The sequence below is a fragment of the Cherax quadricarinatus genome, chromosome 34 (genome assembly GCF_038502225.1).
Source record: "Cherax quadricarinatus isolate ZL_2023a chromosome 34, ASM3850222v1, whole genome shotgun sequence".
Lineage (NCBI taxonomy): Eukaryota > Metazoa > Arthropoda > Malacostraca > Decapoda > Parastacidae > Cherax > Cherax quadricarinatus.
The window spans coordinates 19,942,016-19,963,703 of NC_091325.1; the positions used below are offsets into that span (position 1 = coordinate 19,942,016).

The 21,688-nt window shown below is 43.5% G+C and overlaps 1 protein-coding gene across 9 annotated transcripts in view; it reads right to left on the bottom strand.

Annotated features, from left to right (window-relative positions):
* The window catches only part of LOC128693671 (monocarboxylate transporter 14-like), a 489,471-nt gene that overhangs the window by 91,074 nt on the left and 376,709 nt on the right, over nucleotides 1-21,688 (bottom strand). For all 9 annotated transcript variants that reach the window (XM_070091219.1, XM_070091218.1, XM_070091217.1 and 6 more), the window contains 2 exons: nucleotides 4,494-4,637; nucleotides 3,761-3,966 (listed from right to left, as the gene is read on the bottom strand). In XM_070091219.1, the coding sequence (XP_069947320.1) occupies nucleotides 3,761-3,966; nucleotides 4,494-4,637 (350 nt within the window). The remainder of the gene's footprint in view (nucleotides 1-3,760; nucleotides 3,967-4,493; nucleotides 4,638-21,688) is intronic.

Sequence of the window (21,688 nt, forward strand, 5' to 3'; positions counted from 1 at the left end):
CGAGCTTGAAGACTGCCAGGGGTCTGTTGGTAATCCCTCTTATGTGTGCTGGGAGGCAGTTGAACAGTCTCGGGCCCCTGACACTTATTGTATGGTCTCTTAACGTGCTAGTGACACCCCTGCTTTTCATTGGGGGGATGGTGCATCGTCTGCCAAGTCTTTTGCTTTCGTAGTGAGTGATTTTCGTGTGCAAGTTCGGTACTAGTCCCTCTAGGATTTTCCAGGTGTATATAATCATGTATCTCTCCCTCCTGCGTTCCAGGGAATACAGGTTTAGAAACCTCAAGCGCTCCCAGTAATTGAGGTGTTTTATCTCCGTTATGCGCGCCTTGAAAGTTCTCTGTACATTTTCTAGGTCGGCAATTTCACCTGCCTTGAAAGGTGCTGTTAGAGTGCAGCAATATTCCAGCCTAGATAGAACAAGTGACCTGAAGAGTGTCATCATAGGCTTGGCCTCCCTAGTTTTGAAGGTTCTCATTATCCATCCTGTCATTTTTCTAGCAGATGCGATTGATACAATGTTATGGTCCTTGAAGGTAAGATCCTCCGACATAATCACTCCAAGGTCTTTGACGTTGGTGTTTCGCTCTATTTTGTGGCCAGAATTTGTTTTGTATTCTGATGAAGATTTAATTTCCTCATGTTTACCATATTTGAGTAATTGAAATTTCTCATCGTTGAACTTCATATTGTTTTCTGCAGCCCACTGAAAGATTTGGTTGATGTCCGCCTGGAGCCTTGCAGTGTCTGCAATGGAAGACACTGTCATGCAGATTTGGGTGTCATCTGCAAAGGAAGACACGGTTCTGTGGCTGACATCCTTGTCTATGTCGGATATGAGGATGAGAAACAAGATGGGAGCTAGTACTGTGCCTTGTGGAACAGAGCTTTTCACCGTAGCTGCCTCGGACTTTACTCTGTTGACGACTACTCTCTGTTCTGTTAGTGAGGAAATTATAGATCCATCGACCGACTTTTCCTGTTATTCCTTTAGCACGCATTTTGTGCGCTATTACGCCATGGTCACACTTGTCGAAGGCTTTTGCAAAGTCTGTATATATTACATCTGCATTCTTTTTGTCTTCTAGTGCATTTAGGACCTTGTCGTAGTGATCCAATAGTTGAGACAGACAGGAGCGACCTGTTCTAAACCCATGTTGCCCTGGGTTGTGTAACTGATGGGTTTCTAGATGGGTGGTGATCTTTCTTCTTAGGACCCTTTCAAAGATTTTTATGATATGGGATGTTAGTGCTATTGGATTCTTAAAAATATTGTGTTCTCGTGGTCACTGGTCAATATTACCGTATTTTCTGGCATATAAGGCGCGCTTTTTTTACCAAGTCTTGGAAAATAAGCCTGCGCCTTATATGCTCAAGGTGAGGGTCAAGGGTAGACTTAGTGTTACTGGAAAGTGGTGTTTGTAAAAGAACATACACTTCATTATAGTAAAAAAGTTTTAATACTCGTAATAGTCTTGCGTCTTATAAGCTGGAAAATACGATATATTGTTAAAATTGACCCCTTGAGGGAGGTTCCTCGAAGCTGGTGAGGGGCTCTTGATCTAGGGAATTGGATCTTTGCTCCAGTTCCCTGAACTGAGCCTATTTTCCTGCCATCCCACCCACTGAAAGGTGCTGTATAATCCCCATGGGTTTAACGCTCCCCCATAATAATAATAATAATAATAATAATAATAATAATAATAATAATAGTGAAAATTGAAAAAAATGCGAAGTATGTATATCTGGGTAGGGTTTTCCTGCCCGTGGTGCACTCAGAGATAGATAAAGGTGTGGGCTTTGAGGCGGCAACCCAGGGTCCTCTACCTGCTGGAGGGCCCCTAGGAGCTGCAGCCCAGGGTTCTCCTCCTGCAGAAGGGCCTCCAGGTGCTGCAGCCCAGGATTCTCTTACTGCTGGAGGGCCTCCAGGTGCTGCAGTCCAGGGTCCTCCTCCTGCTGGAGGGCCACCAGGGGCTGCAGCCAAGGGTTCTCCTCCTGCTGAAGGGGCTGCAGCCCAGGGTCCTCTTCCTGCTGGAGGGCCTCCAGGGGCTGCAGCCCAGGGTTCTCCTCCTGCTGGAGGGCCTCCAGGTGCTAAAGTCTAGGTTCTCTTCCTGCTGGAGGGCCTCCACGTGCTAAAGCCCAGGGTCCATCTCCTGCTGGAGGGCCTCCAGCCCAGGGTCCTCCTCCTGCTGGAGGACCTCCAGGGGCTGCATCTCAGGGTCCTTCGCCTGCTGGAGGACCTCCAGGGGCTGCAGCCCAGGGTCCTCCGCCTGCTGGAGGACCTAGAAGGGTCCTCCCAGGGTCCTCTGCCTGCTGGAGGGCCTCCAAGGGATGCATCCTAGGGTCCACCTCCTGCTGGAGGGCCTCCAGGATCTGCAGCCCAGGGTCCTCCTCCTGCTGGAAGGGCTCCAGGGGCTGCAGCCCAGGGTCCTCCTCCTGCTGGATGGCCTCCAGGAGCTGCAGCCCAAAGTCCTCCACCTGTTGGAAAGCCTCCAGGGGTTGCAGCCCAGGGTCCTCCTCCTGCTGGAGGGCCTCCAGGGGTTGCATCACAGGGTCCTCCACCTGCTGGAGGGCGTCCAGGGGCTGCAGCCAAGGGTCCTCCGCCTGCTGGAGGACCTCCAGGGGATGCATCCCAGGGTCCATCTCCTGCTGGAGGGCCTTCAGGAGCTGCAGCCCACGGTTCTCCTCCTACTGGAAGGCCTCCAGGGGCTGCAGCCCAGGGTCCTCCACCTGCTGGAGAGCCTCCAGGGGTTGCAGCCCAGGGTCCTCCACCTGCTGGAGGGCATCCAGGGGCTGCAGCCCAGGGTCCTCCTCCTGCTGGAGGGCCTCCAGGGGTTGCATCCCAGGGTCCTCCTCCTGCTGAAGGGCCTCCAGGGGCTGCATCACAGGGTCCTCCGCCTGCTGGAGGACCTCCAGGGTTGCATCCCAGGCTCCTCCGCCTGCTGGAGGGCCTTCAGGGGCTGCATCGCAGGGTCCTCCGTCTGCTGGAGGGGCTCCAGGGGCTGCATCACAGGGTCCTCCACCTACTGGAGGAGCTCCAGGGGCTGCATCACAGGGTCCTGTGACCCCTAACAGTACCTGTAACCCAGGGATCCCTCATACCACCTGTAACCCAGGAACCCCTCACAGTACCTGTAACCCAGGGACCCCTCACTGTACCTGTAACCCAGGGACCCCTCACAGTACCTGTAACCCAGGGGCGTCCCTCACAGTACCTGTAACCCAGGGACCTCTCACAGTACCTGTAACCCAGGGACCCCTCACAGTACCTGTAACCAAGGGACCCCTCACAGTACCTGTAATCCAGGGACCCCTCACAGTACCTGTAACCCAGGGACCCCTCACAGTACCTGTAACCCAGGGGCCCCTCACAGTACCTGTAAGCCAGGGACCTCTCACAGTACCTGTAACCCAGGGACCCCTCACAGTACCTGTAACCAAGGGACCCCTCACAGTACCTGTAATCCAGGGACCCCTCACAGTACCTGTAACCCAGGGGCCCCTCACAGTACCTGTAACCCAGGGACCTCTCACAGTACCTGTAACCCAGGGACCCCTCAGTACCTGTAACCAAGGGACCCCTCACAGTACCTGTAGCCCAGGGACCTCTCACAGTACCTGTAACCCAGGGACCCCTCACAGTACCTATAGCCCAGGGGCCCCTCACAGTACCTGTAGCCTAGGGGCCTAAAAAATGTTAATCCGGCTGTGGGTGCACTACTACTGAACATAAAAGTGAAATTCTTCAGTCAGAACTTACACAACAGTTAAGAATAATGGCAGAAATGATCAAATTTGCTCCTTTCCAGGTGAACACTGAAATAAAGTAAGTGAGGAGCGGGGGGAAGATCATAGTGCCGATACCAGAGCCACAGACAGCAATTCCTGTAGCCATGGCACGCTTGGACTCGAAGTAGTAGCCCACACAGACCACAGCTGGCAGGTAGATGAGACCAAACCCCAGTCCTGAGAACACCACCACAGTGCAACATTACACACGGATGATTACTATGACAGAAACAAAATGATTTTTATTTCTCAAATAAGGAATAATACTATATTTATATTGACCAATGAAGCCCTGAAACATACATCTTTACTATTCAAATTTGTAATCCACAACTGTTTGCAACAATACAGAAATAATATAAAATTTCAGAAAATTTTTGCATTTAATATACAATTCATACAAAAAAACAGGCCAAGTGTCTAACGACAAGTTCATTTGACAACCGGTAACTAACTCACACACACACACACACACACACACACACACACACACACACACACACACACACACACACACACACACACACACACACACACACACACATACACTCATTCTCTCTCTCTCTCTCTCTCTTACTCTTTTTAACCTTGATAACAACTGTACAATACAAAAAGCTATTGTGCAATATAAATATGAGGATATGTTAAGAAATGTTTGCCCTGTTTCAGAATTTATAATAATACTTAAAAAAAATTATTCTTACCTCCTATGATTCCTTGCAAAACCATTAAATATTCAACGGAATTTGCAAATATTGTAAGAAAGAATGCGAAAGATGCGAGGAGTCCTCCCACACAACACACACAGCGACATCCAAATTTGTTGGTCAAGGCTGACACAATGGGACCTGTTGGGTAAACAAAATGTTTTTGGATCCTTTGGGTCAAACACTTGTATATGAATGGTATGCAGCACCACCAAGATGAAGAATTAGACACAAGTACGACATCTGGGTATTTTTATTTGTAGATGTTTAGCCATCCAGTGGCTTTATCATTACAAGGACAATGTGAAGACAGTAGAACTATATACAAAAGATGAGGTAATCAGTCCCTCAGCCTTGGAGTAGGTGAAGAGCACCGTAGTCTTGAAGAATCTGAATCTGGGCCACCCATGGCCCTCCAGAACTACAACTACTGATGCCAATAACAAAATCCCCCCAACAAGCACAGATTACAACCTTGTTCATATTTGCTAATGTATAGGGCCTTAAGCCATCCACCAACAACAAAATACCTTTTATTAATGGACTTCTAGAGGAGTTTAATGCAATGTTTGCAGCCTTCACAGAGATCCACACAAAAGATCACATTGACAGTGAAATATGGATAAGTGGGTACAACCTTTTTAGAAGCGACAGAAAGGACAGGCAACAAGGGGAGGGGGGAGTTTGGCCTGTATGTCAAAGAGTCCCTCATCTGCATGGAGTTGCTGAACACCACAAATGATGTGTTTGAAGTTCTATCAATAAAGATCGAGAACCAAAACCCAGTGATCGTGGTTGTGTATAAGCCACCAGATGGAACCTCCCAGCAGTTCAAGGAACAGCTACTGAAAATTGATTACTGTCTGGAAAGCCTTCCAACTTCATCCCCAAACATCTTACTGCTTGGTGACTTCAACCTAAGGCATACAAAATTGAAGAATGTAGCGAATAATGTTATAGCAGAAACAATCCCTGGAGGCAGCGCAGATGAAAGGTCACACACACACATGAGCTACTAAGTCTCTGTGATAAACACACCTTAAGCCAGCAGATTGTGGAGCCAACAAGACTAGAAAACACACTTGACCTTATCTTCACAAATTATGAGGACCTGGTAAGAGACATAACAATATCAAAAACAACTAATTCCGATCACAACCTAATCGAAGTCCAGACTTACATGCACAGGGGTCCTGCTCATCAAAATGCATGTACCTGTGAAGGTGTCTTCATAAAGTACAACTTCAATGACAAGAACATCAACTGGGACCAGGTAAACCATGTCTTAAATGAAACATGTTGGGAAGATATCTTAAATAACATTGATCCAAACCAGTGCCTTGAAAGGATCAACCTCCTGGCAGCTGAAGCATGTTCTAGGCTTATTCCCCTAAGAAAGAAGAAGAGCAGGAGTAAACTGGAGAGAGAAAGATGCTCCCTCTACAGAAGATGACGAAGAATCACTGAGCTCCTCAGGAACGCTAGAATATCTGATACATGGAAGGAGGAGCTGACCAGAGAAGTGGAAACTATCGAACTTAAGTTAAAGAACTCTTACAGGAACCAGGAGAGACAGGAGGAGCTTAAAGCTATTAGTGAAAATGAAAGAAATTCGAAATACTTCTTTTCATATGCCAAAAACAAGGCAAATGCCACATCTAGTATCGGGCCCTTACTCAGACATGATGAGACTTACACAGATGACAAGGAAATGAGTGAAATATTGAAATCCCAGTACGACTCTTTGTTTAGTGAGCCACTAATCGGTCTGAGGATCGACGACCCAAATAGACTTTGAAAAAGCCATTAACAACATGCCCATGCACTCAGCCCCAGGCCCAGACTCGTGGAACTCTGTGTTCATTAAGAACTGCAAGAAACCCCTTTTGCATGCCCTAAGTATACTATGGAGAAGGAACTTGGACATGGGTGAAATTCCACAGTCACTTGAAACAACGGATATAGCCCCACTCCATTAAGGTGGCAGCAAAGCATTAGCTAAGAACTATAGACCAATAGCTCTAACGTCCCACGTCATAAAAATCTTTGAAAGAGTGCTAAGAAGCAGGATTGCAAACCACCTGGATTCTCAGAAACTGCACAATCCAGGGCAACATGGGGTCAGGGCAGGTCGCTCCTGCCTCTCACAACTACTGGATCACTCTGATATGGCCTTGGATGCACTGAAAGAAAATCACAATGCAGATCTAATATACACAGACTTTGCAAAAGCGTTTGACAAGCGTATGGCATAATAGCGCACAAAATACGTGCTAAAGGAATAACTGGCAAAGTGGGGAGATGGATCTTCAACTTCCTAACCAATTGAACACAAAGAGTAGTGGTCAACAGAGTTAAATCGGAGGCTGCCATAGTGAAGAGCTCTGTTCCACAAGGCACAGTACTCGCCCCCATCCTGTTCCTCATCCTCAAATCAGACATAGACAGAGCTGTAACCCACAGCACATTATCATCCTTTGCAGACGATACTAGGATCTGCATGAGGCTGTCAGCTATTGAGGACACGGTTAACCTCCAAGAAGATATAAACAAAGTTTTCCAATGGGCAACGGAAAACAATATGATGTTCAATGAGGTCAAATTCCAACTACTCCGTTATGGAAAACTGAAGAGGATAACTAGAACAGAGTATACTACAAACTCTGGCCATACAATACAGCGGAAAAATAATGTAAGGGACCTGGGAGTAGTAATGTCTGAGGATCTCACTTTCAAGGATCACAACAGTGCCACGATCACAAGTGCTAAGAAAATGATAGGATGGATAATGAGAACATTCAAAACGAGAGATGCCAAGCCAATGATGATCCTTTTCAAACCACTTGTTCTCTCTAGGCTGGAACATTGCTGTACATTAACATCTCCGTTCAAAGCAGGTGAAATTGCAGATCTAGAGAGTGTACAGAGAACCTTTACTGCACGCATAAGTTCTGTCAAGCCCCTTAACTACTGGGAACGCTTGGAAGCACTTGACTTGTACTCGTTGGAACGCAGGAGAGAGAGATATATCATAATCTACACTTGGAAAATCCTGGAAGAAATGGTCCCGAATCTGCACACAGAAATCATTCCTTATGAAAGTAAAAGACTGGGCAGGCGATGAAAAATACCCCCAATTAAAAGCAGGGGCGCCATTGTTACACTAAGAGAAAACACCATAAGTGTCCGGGGCCCAAGACTGTTCGACTGCCTCCCACCAAGCATAAGGGAAATTACCAAAAAAAAGCCTGGTTGCCTTCAAGAGGGAGCTGGACAGATACGTAAAGTCAGTGCCAGATCAGCCGGGCTGTGGTTCGTACGTTGGACTGCGTGCGGCCAGCAGTAACAGCCTGGTTGATCAGGCCCTGATCCACTGGGAGGCCTGGTCGTGGACCGGGCCGCAGGGGCGTTGATCCCCGGAATAACGTCCAGGTAGACTCCAAGTAAAGCTTGTCACTTATATACCAAGCTTCATGCCTGTGCTTCAGATTCCTCAAGACTACGGCGCTCTTCACCAACTCCAAGACTGAGGGACTCATTACTTCATCTTTTGTATATACAGTTCTATATTCTTCACATTATATCCTTGAATTGTATTGATAAAGCCACTGGATGGTGAAACGTCTACAAATATAGATAAGATAAGATAAGATTTCGTTCGGATTTTTAACCTCGGAGGGTAAGCCACCCAGAATAACCCAGGAAAGTCAGTGCGTCATCGAGGACTAACTTATTTCCACTGGGGTCCTTAATCATGTCCCCCAGGATGCCACCCACACCAGTCGACTAACACCCAGGTACCTATTTGCTGCTAGGTGAACAGGACAACAGGTGTAAGGAAACTTGTCGAAATGTTTCCACCCGCCGGGAATCGAACCCGGGCCCTCCGTGTGTGAAGCGGGAGCTTTAAGCCACCAGGCTCTGTGGCCTGGTAGTCAAACATTTGTTGATGGAGAGAGTTTAAATAATATACGTAATGTTGTGTTTGTGTTTATACACACGTCTAATTTATGAAGAAAGTTTGTATGACATACATAACAATGTGTTTTCCTTTTATACATTGATGTATAAAAGTCCACAGAAGTTTATTAATTTTTTAATAACCTATGCATATTTGTGTCTGGTCTCATCCATCAGCATGTTACATACGAATCTCAGAGTGTTTAGAGTGGCTCTGTCGGCAACGCATTTGCCTCACGCACTGAGTGTCCGTGGTTCAATCCCTGACATAATAATAATAGTAATAATAATCTTTATTTCTACAAGTACATATACAATGGATACAGGCCTAGCTGACATCAATGACATACTACTTGTTATGCTGAGCATTTCCCGCAAATTAGAACATAGAACATAAGAAAGGAGGATCACTGCAGGAGGCCTGTTGGCCCATACTAGGCAAGTCCTTTACAATCCATCCCACTAACAAAACATTTGACCAACCCAATTTTAATGCTACCCAAGAAATAATCTCTGATAACTCTATCTACTCATTTGCAAGTCCCAATCAGATCCAACCCCTCTCACTCATGGCAATATAAACACAAATGCAGTATAATGTGATCCTTTATTGACTACGTTTCGCCCACACAGTGGGCTTTTTCAAGTCACAAACAGAACTACCTGGGGTGGAAGGAACGCGAGTATTTATAGTCCGGCTGAGGTCAGGTGAAGAATGCTGCATCTGATGATGTACCGAGTTGGGTTGTAGAGTCTAAAAACTTGGGTAGCTTGGAAAGGAGACTGGACAAGTTTGTGAGCAGACCTTCTACAGTGTTCTTATGTGGGATAGCGATGAAGAAGTTTCTTTGCAAGTGGTTCAGCTATGTTATAGAAGCCACTATTCTGGTTGAAGTTGTCGGATATAGAAATAAGTGATGATTCCAGGATTCTTCGGTATTGAGTGTTGTCTTCTGTGGCGATAAGTCTTGAGTTTCTGTAGTTTATCAAGTGGTTGTGTGAATTACGGTGTTGTACGCAGGCATTCCTTGTGTCGTCAGACCTGCTTGCGTATTGGTGTTCTGAAATACGTGTTTGGAGGTCCCTTGATGTTTCGCCCACGTATAACTTGTTGCAGTCATTACAAGGGATTATGTATACCCCTGCAGAGGATGGAGGCTTGTCCTGCCTACTACTGGTGATGTCCTTGATGGTCGTGGTTGTGGAGGTAGATACTTGGAATGATGTTTTGGCAAAGATGTTGGAAACATGTTTGGCAATGGAGTTGGTGGGAAGGACTATGTATCTCTTCTCGGCAGTGTCTTCTCTGGGTGTGTTGAAGATGTTTAGTGCTCGCCGTCTGCAGTCTCTGATGAAGTGACGAGGATAGTGGAGTTTGGAAAATACCTGTTCAATTATAGTGCATTCTTCCTCAAGGAACTCGTTGCTGCAGATTCTGAGTGCACGCAGGAAGAAGCCTATAATTACACCACGTTTGGTTTTGGTGTCGTGGTGAGAGTAGAAGTGGAGTAGATCGTTTTGGTTGGTGGGTTTTCGATAGACTTTAAAACGAAGTTCGTGGTCAGCTTTGCAGAGTAGAACATCAAGGAAAGGAAGAGTGTTGTCGACCTCTTCTTCAAGTGTGAACTGGATTGAAGGCTCGACCTGGTTGAGCTTGTCTTGGAGAGCTTGAACGTTGAAGCGTTTAGGAGTTATGAGGAGAATGTCGTCAACATAACGGAGCCAGGTGACAGACGAAGGACTAATGGTGGAGAAACGTTCGGCTTCTAGATGTTCCATGTATAGGTTCGCTAGGACTGCACTGAGTGGCGAACCCATGGGTAGTCCAAAAGTCTGCTGAAAGAGGTGATTTTCAAAAGAGAAACACGTAAAGCCAACACATAGTTCAACCAGGTCGATGAAGTCGCTGGCTGGAATGGGAAGATCAAGTGAATCGTCAATTTTCTTGCGCAAGAGATCGATGGCTTGTTTAGTAGGTACTTTAGTGAATAGGGAAGTCACGTCAAGGCTGGAAAGTTTCTTGACGTGACTTCCCTATTCACTAAAGTACCTACTAAACAAGCCATCGATCTCTTGCGCAAGAAAATTGACGATTCACTTGATCTTCCCATTCCAGCCAGCGACTTCATCGACCTGGTTGAACTATGTGTTGGCTTTACGTGTTTCTCTTTTGAAAATCACCTCTTTCAGCAGACTTTTGGACTACCCATGGGTTCGCCACTCAGTGCAGTCCTAGCGAACCTATACATGGAACATCTAGAAGCCGAACGTTTCTCCACCATTATTCCTTCGTCTGTCACCTGGCTCCGTTATGTTGACGACATTCTCCTCATAACTCCTAAACGCTTCAACGTTCAAGCTCTCCAAGACAAGCTCAACCAGGTCGAGCCTTCAATCCAGTTCACACTTGAAGAAGAGGTCGACAACACTCTTCCTTTCCTTGATGTTCTACTCTGCAAAGCTGACCACGAACTTCGTTTTAAAGTCTATCGAAAACCCAGCAACCAAAACGATCTTCTCCACTTCTACTCTCACCACGACACCAAAACCAAACGTGGTGTAATTATAGGCTTCTTCCTGCGTGCACTCAGAATCTGCAGCAACGAGTTCCTTGAGGAAGAATGCACTATAATTGAACAGGTATTTTCCAAACTCCACTATCCTCGTCACTTCATCAGAGACTGCAGACGGCGAGCACTAAACATCTTCAACACACCCAGAGAAGACACTGCCGAGAAGAGATACATAGTCCTTCCCACCAACTCCATTGCCAAACATGTTTCCAACATCTTTGCCAAAACATCATTCCAAGTATCTACCTCCACAACCACGACCATCAAGGACATCACCAGTAGTAGGCAGGACAAGCCTCCATCCTCTGCAGGGGTATACATAATCCCTTGTAATGACTGCAACAAGTTATACGTGGGCGAAACATCAAGGGACCTCCAAACACGTATTTCAGAACACCAATACGCAAGCAGGTCTGACGACACAAGGAATGCCTGCGTACAACACCGTAATTCACACAACCACTTGATAAACTACAGAAACTCAAGACTTATCGCCACAGAAGACAACACTCAATACCGAAGAATCCTGGAATCATCACTTATTTCTATATCCGACAACTTCAACCAGAATAGTGGCTTCTATAACATAGCTGAACCACTTGCCAAGAAACTTCTTCATCGCTATCCCACATAAGAACACTGTAGAAGGTCTGCTCACAAACTTGTCCAGTCTCCTTTCCAAGCTACCCAAGTTTTTAGACTCTACAACCCAACTCGGTACATCATCAGATGCAGCATTCTTCACCTGACCTCAGCCGGACTATAAATACTCGCGTTCCTTCCACCCCAGGTAGTTCTGTTTGTGACTTGAAAAAGCCCACTGTGTGGGCGAAACGTAGTCAATAAAGGATCACATTATACTGCATTTGTGTTTATATTGCCATTGTGTCAGTATTTTATACCATTTATTTCCCTCTCACTCATGTATTTATCCAACCTAAATTTGAAACTACCCAAAGTCCTAGCCTCAATAACCCAACTAGGTAGATTGTTCCACTCATCAACTACCCTATTTCCAAACCAATACTTTCCTATGTCCTTTCTAAATCTAAACTTGTCTAATTTAAATCAATTACTGCAGGTTCTCTATTCGAGAGATATCCTCAAGACCTTGTTATCCCCTTTATTAATACCCATCTTCCACTTATACACTTCGATCATGTCTCCCCTCATTCTTCGTCTAACAAGTGAATGTAATTTAAGAATCTTCAATCTTTCTTCATAAGGAAGATTTCTAATGCTATGTATTAATTTAGTCATCCTACGCTGAATGTTTTCTAACGAATTTATGTTCATTCTGTAATACGGAGACCAGAACTGAGCTGCATAATCTAGGTGAGGCCTTACTAATGATGTATAAAGCTGCAGTATGACCTCTGGACTTCTGTTGCTTAAACTTCTTGATATAAATCCCAGTAATCTATTTGCCTTATTACGTACGCTTACGCATTGCTGTCTTGGTTTAAGGTTGCTGCTTACAATAACCCCCAAGTCCTTTTCGCAATCTGTATGGCTAAATTCTACATAATTTAACTTATAAGTGCTAGGGTTATGGACACTCCCGAGCTTCAGAACCTTGCATTTATCTACACTGAACTGCATCTGTCACTTTTCTGACCAAGAATAGAGTTTGTCTAAATCATTCTGAAGTTCCCTAACGTCTACGATTGAATCAATTATCCTACCTATCTTTGTGTTATCGGCGAATTTGCTCATATCACTAGTAATTCCCTCATCAAGATCATTGATATATATTATAAACAAAAACGGGCCCAAGACTGATCCCTGTGGAACGCCACTTGTTACAGATCCTCACTCAGATTTAACCCCATTTATGGACACTCTCTGCTTCCTGTCTGTGAGCCATGACTCGATCCACGAGAGCACTTTTCCCCCAATGCCATGAGCTGCCACTTTCTTTAACAGTCTTTGGTGCGGAACTCTATCAAAAGCCTTACTAAAATCTAAGTAAATAATATCAAATTCTTTGTAGATGAATGGTTCAGAGAACCGACATGTTGATAAATTAGAAACATGTGCAACTCTTGGGTATCTTTATTGAGGAAACGTTTCGCCACACAGTGGCTTCATCAGTCCATACAAAGGAGAATCTTGAAGAACAGGAGGAGAATGAGGTAATCAGTCCCTCAACCTTGAGTCGATGTGATCAGTCCATCAAGATTGATGGACTGACCACATCGACTCAAGGTTGAGGGACTGATTACCTCATTCTCCTCCTGTTCTTCAAGATTCTCCTTTGTATGGACTGATGAAGCCACTGTGTGGCGAAACGTTTCCTCAATAAAGATACCCAAGAGTTGCACATGTGTCTAATTTATCATCAAATTCTTTATCGTGGTCAACAGCCTCAAAAGCTTTACTGAAGAAAGTTAATAAATTAGTTAGACAAGACCATCCTCTTGTGAATCCATGCTGAGTATCATTAATCAAGCTATGCTTATCGAGATGGCATCTTATAATCTCAGCTATAATTGGCTCTAGTAATTTGCCTACAATTGAGGTCAGGCTTATTGGGCGGTAATTTGATGGTAACGACTTGTCCCCTGTTTTAAAAATAGGAATTACATTAGCCATCTTCCACATATCAGACACTACACCTGTTTGAAGAGATAAATTAAAAATATTAGTTAATGGTTCACAGAGTTCCATTTTGCATTCCTTAAGAACCCTTGAAAAACCTCATCAGGACCCGGAGACTTATTTAGCTTCAGTCGGTCTATCTGCTTCACAACCATTTCACTAGCGACTGTGATGTTACATAATTTATCTTCTTCTGGCCCACTATAAAAATTAATTACTGGAATATTGTTAGTGTCTTCCTGTGTAAAAACTGAGAGAAAATAATTATTTAAAATCGAGCACATTTCATTCTCTTTGTCAGTAAGATGCCCATAGTTATTTTTAAGGGGACCTATCTTATCTCTAACTTTTGTTTTATATACCTGGAAAAAACTTTTTGGGTTAGTTTTAGAATCTCTAGCAACTTTAATTTCATAGTCCCTTTTAGCTTTTCTTATCCCTTTTTAATGTCTCTCTTAATGTCAATATACTGATTCATAAGATGACCCTCACCTCTTTTGATGCGCCTATAAATTCCTTTCTTATGCCCTAGTAGATATTTCAGCCTATTATTCGTCCATTTTGGGTCATTTCTATTTGATCTAATTTCTTTATACAGGATAAACGTTCTTTGAGCAGCATGTATAGTGTTCAGAAAACTGTCATATTGACAGCTCTCTTCGTTACCCCAGTCAACAGATTATAAGTGTTCTTTAAGCCCATCGTAATCTGCTAAGTGAAAATCTGGGACTGTTACTGAGTTATCCCTACTATCATACTTCCATTCAATGCTAAATGTAATTGATTTGTGGTCGCTAGCACCCAGTTCCTCTGAAATTTCTGAATTATTAACAAGGGATTCATTGTTTGCCAGAACTAAGTCAAACAGGTTATTTTCCCTTGTAGGTTCTGTCACAAACTGCTTCAAAAAACAATCCTGAACTACTTCTAAGAAGTCGTATGATTCTAAATTCCCAGTCAAGAAATTCCAATCAATATGACTAAAGTTAAAGTCTCCTAGAATTACTACATTATCGTGCCTTGTGGCCTTAACAATTTCCTCCCATAGTAGTCTCCCTTGGTCCCTATCTAAGTTTGGGGGACGGTATATCACGCCTAAAATCAGTTTTTTATGCCCCTCTGAAAATTCTATCCAAACAGACTCTGTATGTGTTACTTCAGACTTAATACCCGTTTTTATGCAACAGTTCAAGCGATCTTGGACATACAGTGCCACCCCACCCCCCTTCCTGATACTTCTATCTACTTGGAACAATTTAAAACCCTGAATGTGACATTCTGCAGGCATGTCCCGACTTTTTGAATTAAACCACGTCTCAGTTAAGGCAAATACATCAATGTTACCTGCACTAGCAACTAATCTCAACTCGTCCATCTTATTCCTAGCACTACGGCTATTAGCATAATAAACATTGAAAGACTCTCCTTTCTCTTTATCCTTCCTGCTCATTTCTGTTTTTCTACTAAACCTATTACTGTCCTTATCACCTAGTGTCACTGGCTTTTCAATATCTACCTCATTCTGCTTATTACTAGTTCCCCTAGAACTCATAATATTACTACACTGGGACTTCACTGTTTTCCTGCCAAAACCCATACCACTAACTATTCCTAGTTTAAAGTCCTAACAGCTCCCTCCACTGCAGTTGCCAGTGCCCCCACCCCAGACCTAGATAAGTGAACCCCATCCCTGGCATACATGTCATTTCTGCCATAGAAGAGGTCCCAGTTGTCAATGAATGTTACCGCATTTTCCTTACAGTATTTGTCCAGCCAGCAATTGACACCAATTGCCCTGGACAACCATTCATTTCCAACTCCTCTCCTTGGCAAAATACCACACATGACAGGGTTCCCACCCTTCCTCCTAATTATTTCTATTGCTGACCTATACCTGCTAATCAGGTCTTCACTCCTACGTCTGCCAACATCGTTGCCTCCAGCACTGAGACAGATAATAGGATTGCTCCCATTACCTCTCATGATGTCATCCAGACAGCTAACAATATCCTCCATCCCAGCCCCAGGAAAGCAAACCCTTTGTCTCCTACTCCTGTCCTTCAAGCAGAACGCCCTATCCATATACCTAACTTGGCTATCCCCAACAACAACAATATTCTTACGTTCTGTGGAAAATAAATTCCCATAATTATACTGTATATATTTTTATAATGTAAATATACATGATTAATGTATTACTGTTGTTCTAAATTGTATTTTGAATAGAACCAACCGGGTTCGCCCTGCGCCTGCGCGGATATGCGGAGAAAAGAGGTCGAGTCAGGGCAGAGAGAAGCGGGAGTTTTTTGAATGGAGTGAGGAGGCTGTGAAAACATGGGACCAGGAAATTGGCATTCACGGTGGCCTAAGGATTAATACAGGCCTCACTGCATAATAGGAAGTGTCGTAACTGTTCCTGGTGAAGAGCGAGGGAACGTGATTTATGGGACCACCGTAAAAGGGTGGTAAAATTAGTGAATAATGGTTCGACCGGGGGTGACTGGTGCGCGGCCATGGTGTGTGTCCAGGGGAAATACCCATGAGTTAATCCTCACTCATCGGTCTCAGATCTTAATGGAGTGACCTCTAATGTGTATAATAATTATGAGACATTAAATCGTCTTGTGAATTGTAATGTAATCAGTGATAATAACACTAAGTTAAGGAATCGTTGAAGCGATATGACCTGCCATTCCCAGGCTGTGTGTGCACATGTTTACCTCGTTGTTCCCGTCTCGAGGATAGTGAAGTTTTTATGGAGTCATGACTTCTAAACCGGGACAAACCAATGAATACCTCGTCCTGCTGGAATAAGAACCGTGTCGGTGTAGCAGGACATCGAAATGAGATGGTGAATGGAGGAAATAAGGAGCATCAATCACCCACAGCTAAGTAACCTTTCTAGTTATAGCAGACTGATACTGGCCAGTTAGGTATGTTGTAATTGGATAGGTTATGGGTGATCAAGCTACATCTAGTGACCACCAGAGAATATCTGGTAAGTGGTGGGATTATGTACAAGTGGTTTTTCCTTGATGGATATATCCAAGTGCAACCTACCCCCCTCCCCTTCATTCAGTTAAACTAATATAATCTATACAGTCCACAATTAATTAGTAGCACCGTACTTGTGGGTGCTATCCAATTTATACTGGTCCTAGATAGATATGGATAAGATTGTGAGGTCGAAGGAACCACCTGCCATGACCAGGGTGGTTAAGTTTTCTCACATGTCTACACGGGGTGACTACAGTAAACAATATAGTGTTGTCTCCCAATGAGATTACTTGTATGAATATAATGTTGAGGTACATACAGGTAACACCCTACAAAATTTTCCATATCTGCTCGCTGGTCCTTCGAACCGGATGCAATCAGTGAAAAAATTAATTTAATTAATTACTTAATAATTAAGTGACTGATTGAAGAAAGTGGGTATAGAGTACACAAATTTAATCGATCATGTGGTGGATGATAATTAGCCCAATTAATTGCTAGCACATGTGTGGCTAGGATTTATACAAGAGTAAAGTGCAAGAATTACTCTTATAAGGCATCTACTTAAGTTGTATAATCAGTGATTAATAATTCTCTAACCATGACTGGATCTGGAGTTAATGTGGCTGACAAGTCCGTGGATTTTAAAGTAATGAAAGCATCATTACAGGCTATTAAAGGCCATGTGACGAAGGCATTTGATTTAATGAATCAAAGAACCGTGAACCCTAATGAATTAAAGTTATATTTAGATGCTTTTGAGAGTAGATTTGATTGGTACAAATTGTGGTTTAAAGACTGTGAAAGAGATCTGCTGGAGAATTGTGCAGATGGAATGGAAATGAATGTTTTAATTAATCAACATTATGAATTGGAAGAAAAACTGTCTTGTAAAAGTAAGGCTTTGAATAAATTAAAGGGTGTAAGCCAGGCAGTTGATCAACCTATTAATGCAAAGGGTGTGTTTGCCAAAACTTCCAGAGTACGGTCTGGAGGAAATCAGACTAGGTCGGCAAGAATTAATTGTTCAATTGCCGACCAGTCAGCCAAACAGTTCTAAGGATATAACACATAATGACTCTGAAGTATCTGTCAAGTCTCAAAAGGGAAAAATAATCCCAGTGGTGATAATCATAAGAGTTAAATAGGCACATATCAAGTGACAGGAATCAGTAATAGTGGTTCCTCACATCAAGGTAAGAGGAATAAGTACCTCAGTAAGGGTAACCCAGTTAATAAGAGGTCAGGCAAGGAAAAGAGAGACTGTCTCTTCTGCAAGGGTACTCATTTCACTAAAAATTGTAATGCCTATAATTCATGGGATATTAAAGTGGTAAGAATGAAAGAACTTGACAGATTTATCAGATGTCTAGACAATCATAATGTAAAGGATTGTCATACCAAATTGAACAGTTGCTATCAATGCAACAAGGGAAGGCACCATACAGTTATGTGCAGGGTTGTATGTAATTCTTATAATAATGGTGACAATAATGATAATGTTAATAACCCTGACACTACAGTGACTGATGTAAATGTTGCAGCTAATGGCAATAATGATGGCCTAGCTGAGGTAGCCTTGCCGGTGTTGGATGTAATAATTCAGGATAAAGGGCATAAATCCAAAAGCATGCGGCGTCACTCTCCTCAACACTGGTACGGGTCATGTAATATATGGCAGACTACAGCCTAGTAATAATGACTAGAGGAAGTAGTGAATACAGTCACGGTGTCTTACTCATAAAAGGTCAACCCAGTACAAGTATTCTATCGAGAATGATGTTGAACCAGTCTAATTTGTGGGAGCTGGACAGCATAGGGATTAATATAAATGAGGAAAGTCCAAATGATTCCTTTACTCAGGAACAATACCTGAAGGATGTTAAATGTGAATCTGGACATTACTGGGTGCGACTTCCATGGAAGCTCGACCATCCAGAATTACCTACTAATTATAGGATGGCGTATGGAGAGTTAAAGGGCCCAGCACTGAGAACTGAGCAAGACACCAAAATTGTTGACTGCTTATAATGATATAATTACTAAATAGTTAAATAATAAATTGTTCTTACTTCAGGTGACGATAAATGCACACCTTAAGTGCACAGGTGGTCCACTGAGCGAAGTAATTAAGTAAATAATCTTATGTGGACAATTTCCGGGTGTGATGTCATCTGAAGAGGAACTAATGAGGATCTGTGAAGGGGTTAATGAAATAATGCAGTAAGGTGCTGGGGCTGACATGGAACACTGTGAGAGACTTGTTATTGTTAACGTCTCATAATTCCAGTATGCCCAATAGATTAACCCAGGGAGCATAGGCTTATGCCCCTGAGGGAATGGAACAGTAATTAGCCCATTTTGAGGGATCAATAAATATGGATGGCCATGGAGTTGAAGTGCCTATATGCAGTAATGTGCTGGGTCTGACTTGGGACACTGGAGAGACTTGTTATTGTTAGTCTCATAATTCCAGTATGCCCAATAAATTAACCCAGAGAGCATAGGCTTAGTGTCACACCTTACAATAATAGGGAAATTGTTAATACCAGAAGCATGGAGGCTTGAGTGTGCTTTGGATGGAGCCCTACCTGAGGAGTTAACAGGTGGAAAGAATTAATGGGTGACTATGTAAATACCAATGTTGGAGTTCCCAAGCCAGGTGGCCAGTGAAGATGGGAAAATTGTACTCCACGTTATTTAAGTCGTCTAACAACGACCTCCACCCGGCTGCAGTGTGGAAAATAAATTCCCATAATTATACTGTATATATTTTTATAATGTAAATATACATGATTAATGCATTACTGTTGTTCTAAATTGTGTTTTGAATAGAACCAACCGGGTTCACCCTGCGCCTGCACAGATGTGCGGGGGAGAGAGGTCGAGTCAGGGCAGAGAGAAGCGGGAGTTTTTTGAATGGAGTGAGGAGGCTGTGAAAACATGGGACCAGGAAATTGGCGTTCACGGCGGCCTAAGGATTAATATAGGCCTCACTTCATAATAGGAAGTGTCGTAACTGCTTCTGGTGAAGAGTGAGGGAACGTGATTTACGGGACCACCGTAAAAGGGTGGTAAAATTAGTGAATAATGGTTCGACCAGGGGTGACTGGTGTGCGGATATGGTGTGTGTCCAGGGGAAATACCCATGAGTTAATCCTCACTCATCGGTCTCAGATCTTAATGGAGTGACCTCTAATGTGTATAATAATTATGAGACATTAAATCGTCTTGTGAATTGTAATGTAATCAGTTATAATAACACTAAGTTAAGGAATCATTGAAGCGATATGAGCTGCCATTCCCAGAGTGTGTGTGCACATGTTTACCTCATTGTTTCTGTCTCGAGGATAGTGAAGTTTTTATGGAGTCATGACTTCTAAACCGGGACAAACAACGGATACCTCGTCCTGCTGGAATAAGAACCGTGTCGGTGTAGCAGGACATCGAAATGAGATGGTGAATGGAGGAAATAAGGAGCATCAATCACCCACAGCTAAGTAACCTTTCTAGTTATAACAGACTGATACTGGCCAGTTAGGTATGTTGTAATTGGATAGGTTATGGGTGATCCAGCTACATCATGTGGCCACCAGAGAATATCTGGTAAGTGGTGGGATTATGTACAAGTGTTTTTTTCTTGATGGATATATCCAAGTGTAACCTACCCCCCTCCCCTTCATTCAGTTAAACTAATATAATCTATACAGTCCACAATTAATTAGTAGTGCCGTACTTGTGGGTGCTATCCAATTTATACTGGTCCCGGATAGATATGGATAAGATTGTGAGGTCGAAGGAACCACCTGCTGTGACCAGGGGTGGTTAAGTTTTCTCACATGTCTACACAGGGTGACTACGGTAAACAATATAGTGTTGTCTTCCAATGAGATTACTTGTATGTATATGTTGAGGTACATACAGGTAACACCCTACAAAATTTTCCATACCTTCCTTGGAGTCGTTCGTCGTGACGTTCCCAGTAGTCGACTCACATTCGTCGGGTAGCACTGAGAATGTATTAGATGTTTCCAGAACAGTTTCCACAGCAGTCTCTTTCTTCTTCATCGTTTCCACCTTTCCATTCGTCTTCTTGATCGTCAACTTCGTTCAAAACAGGAGGACTACTACGAATCTTCTTGTTTTCCTCAGTCAGTCGCCGAATCTCCATCTTCGCCATCCTCAATTCTTCTTTAAGCTGTTGGTAAAGTTGCTCGATGGAGGGCATCTTGGTTCAGTCTGTAGAGAGCACACTCGATACGTCCTCACTGAGCTAAGTACACGTTTCCAGGATGCGACCCACACCACATACCTATTTTACTGATGGGTGAACAGTGGACAGCAGGTGTCTTAAGGAAGCATATCCAAATGTTTCCACTAGTACCGGTGATCGAACCACAGACCTCAGTATTTGCGCTGACTGCACTAGCAATCGAGCCACGGGTGGAAACTCTGTGTATGTTTCCTTACACCTGCTGTCCCTGTTCACCTAGCAGTAAGTAGGTACCTGGGTGACAGTCGACTGTTGTGGGTCGCATCCCGAGACAAAAATGACCTAATTTGCCCGAAATGCTCTGCATAACAAGGGGCTTCCTATATAGTATGTCACTGATGTCAGCTACGCCTCTATAAGTTGCATCATGCACGTGTAGAAAAAAAGATTATTACTGTTAATACATCTCTGTATCATAGAATAAGAAAAGCAGAAGGGGATTATGAGGCTAAGGTCGCAAGGGATTCAAAGACTAACCCAAAAGGGTTCTTTCAGGTATACAGAAGTAAGATTAGGGACAAGATTGGCCCACTTAAGAGTAACTCTGGTCAGATCACTGACAGTGATAAGGATATGTGTGAAATACTAAATACCTACTTCCTCTCAGTTTTCACCCAGGAAAATATTAGCGATATTCCTGAAATAATAGATTACGTAGAACAGGATGATAATAAACTATGTATGATAGCGGTAACTAGTGACATGGTCCTCAGACAAATAGAGAAACTAAAACCTAACAAATCCTTAGGTCCTGATGAACTGTTTGCAAGGGTGTTAAAGGAATGTAA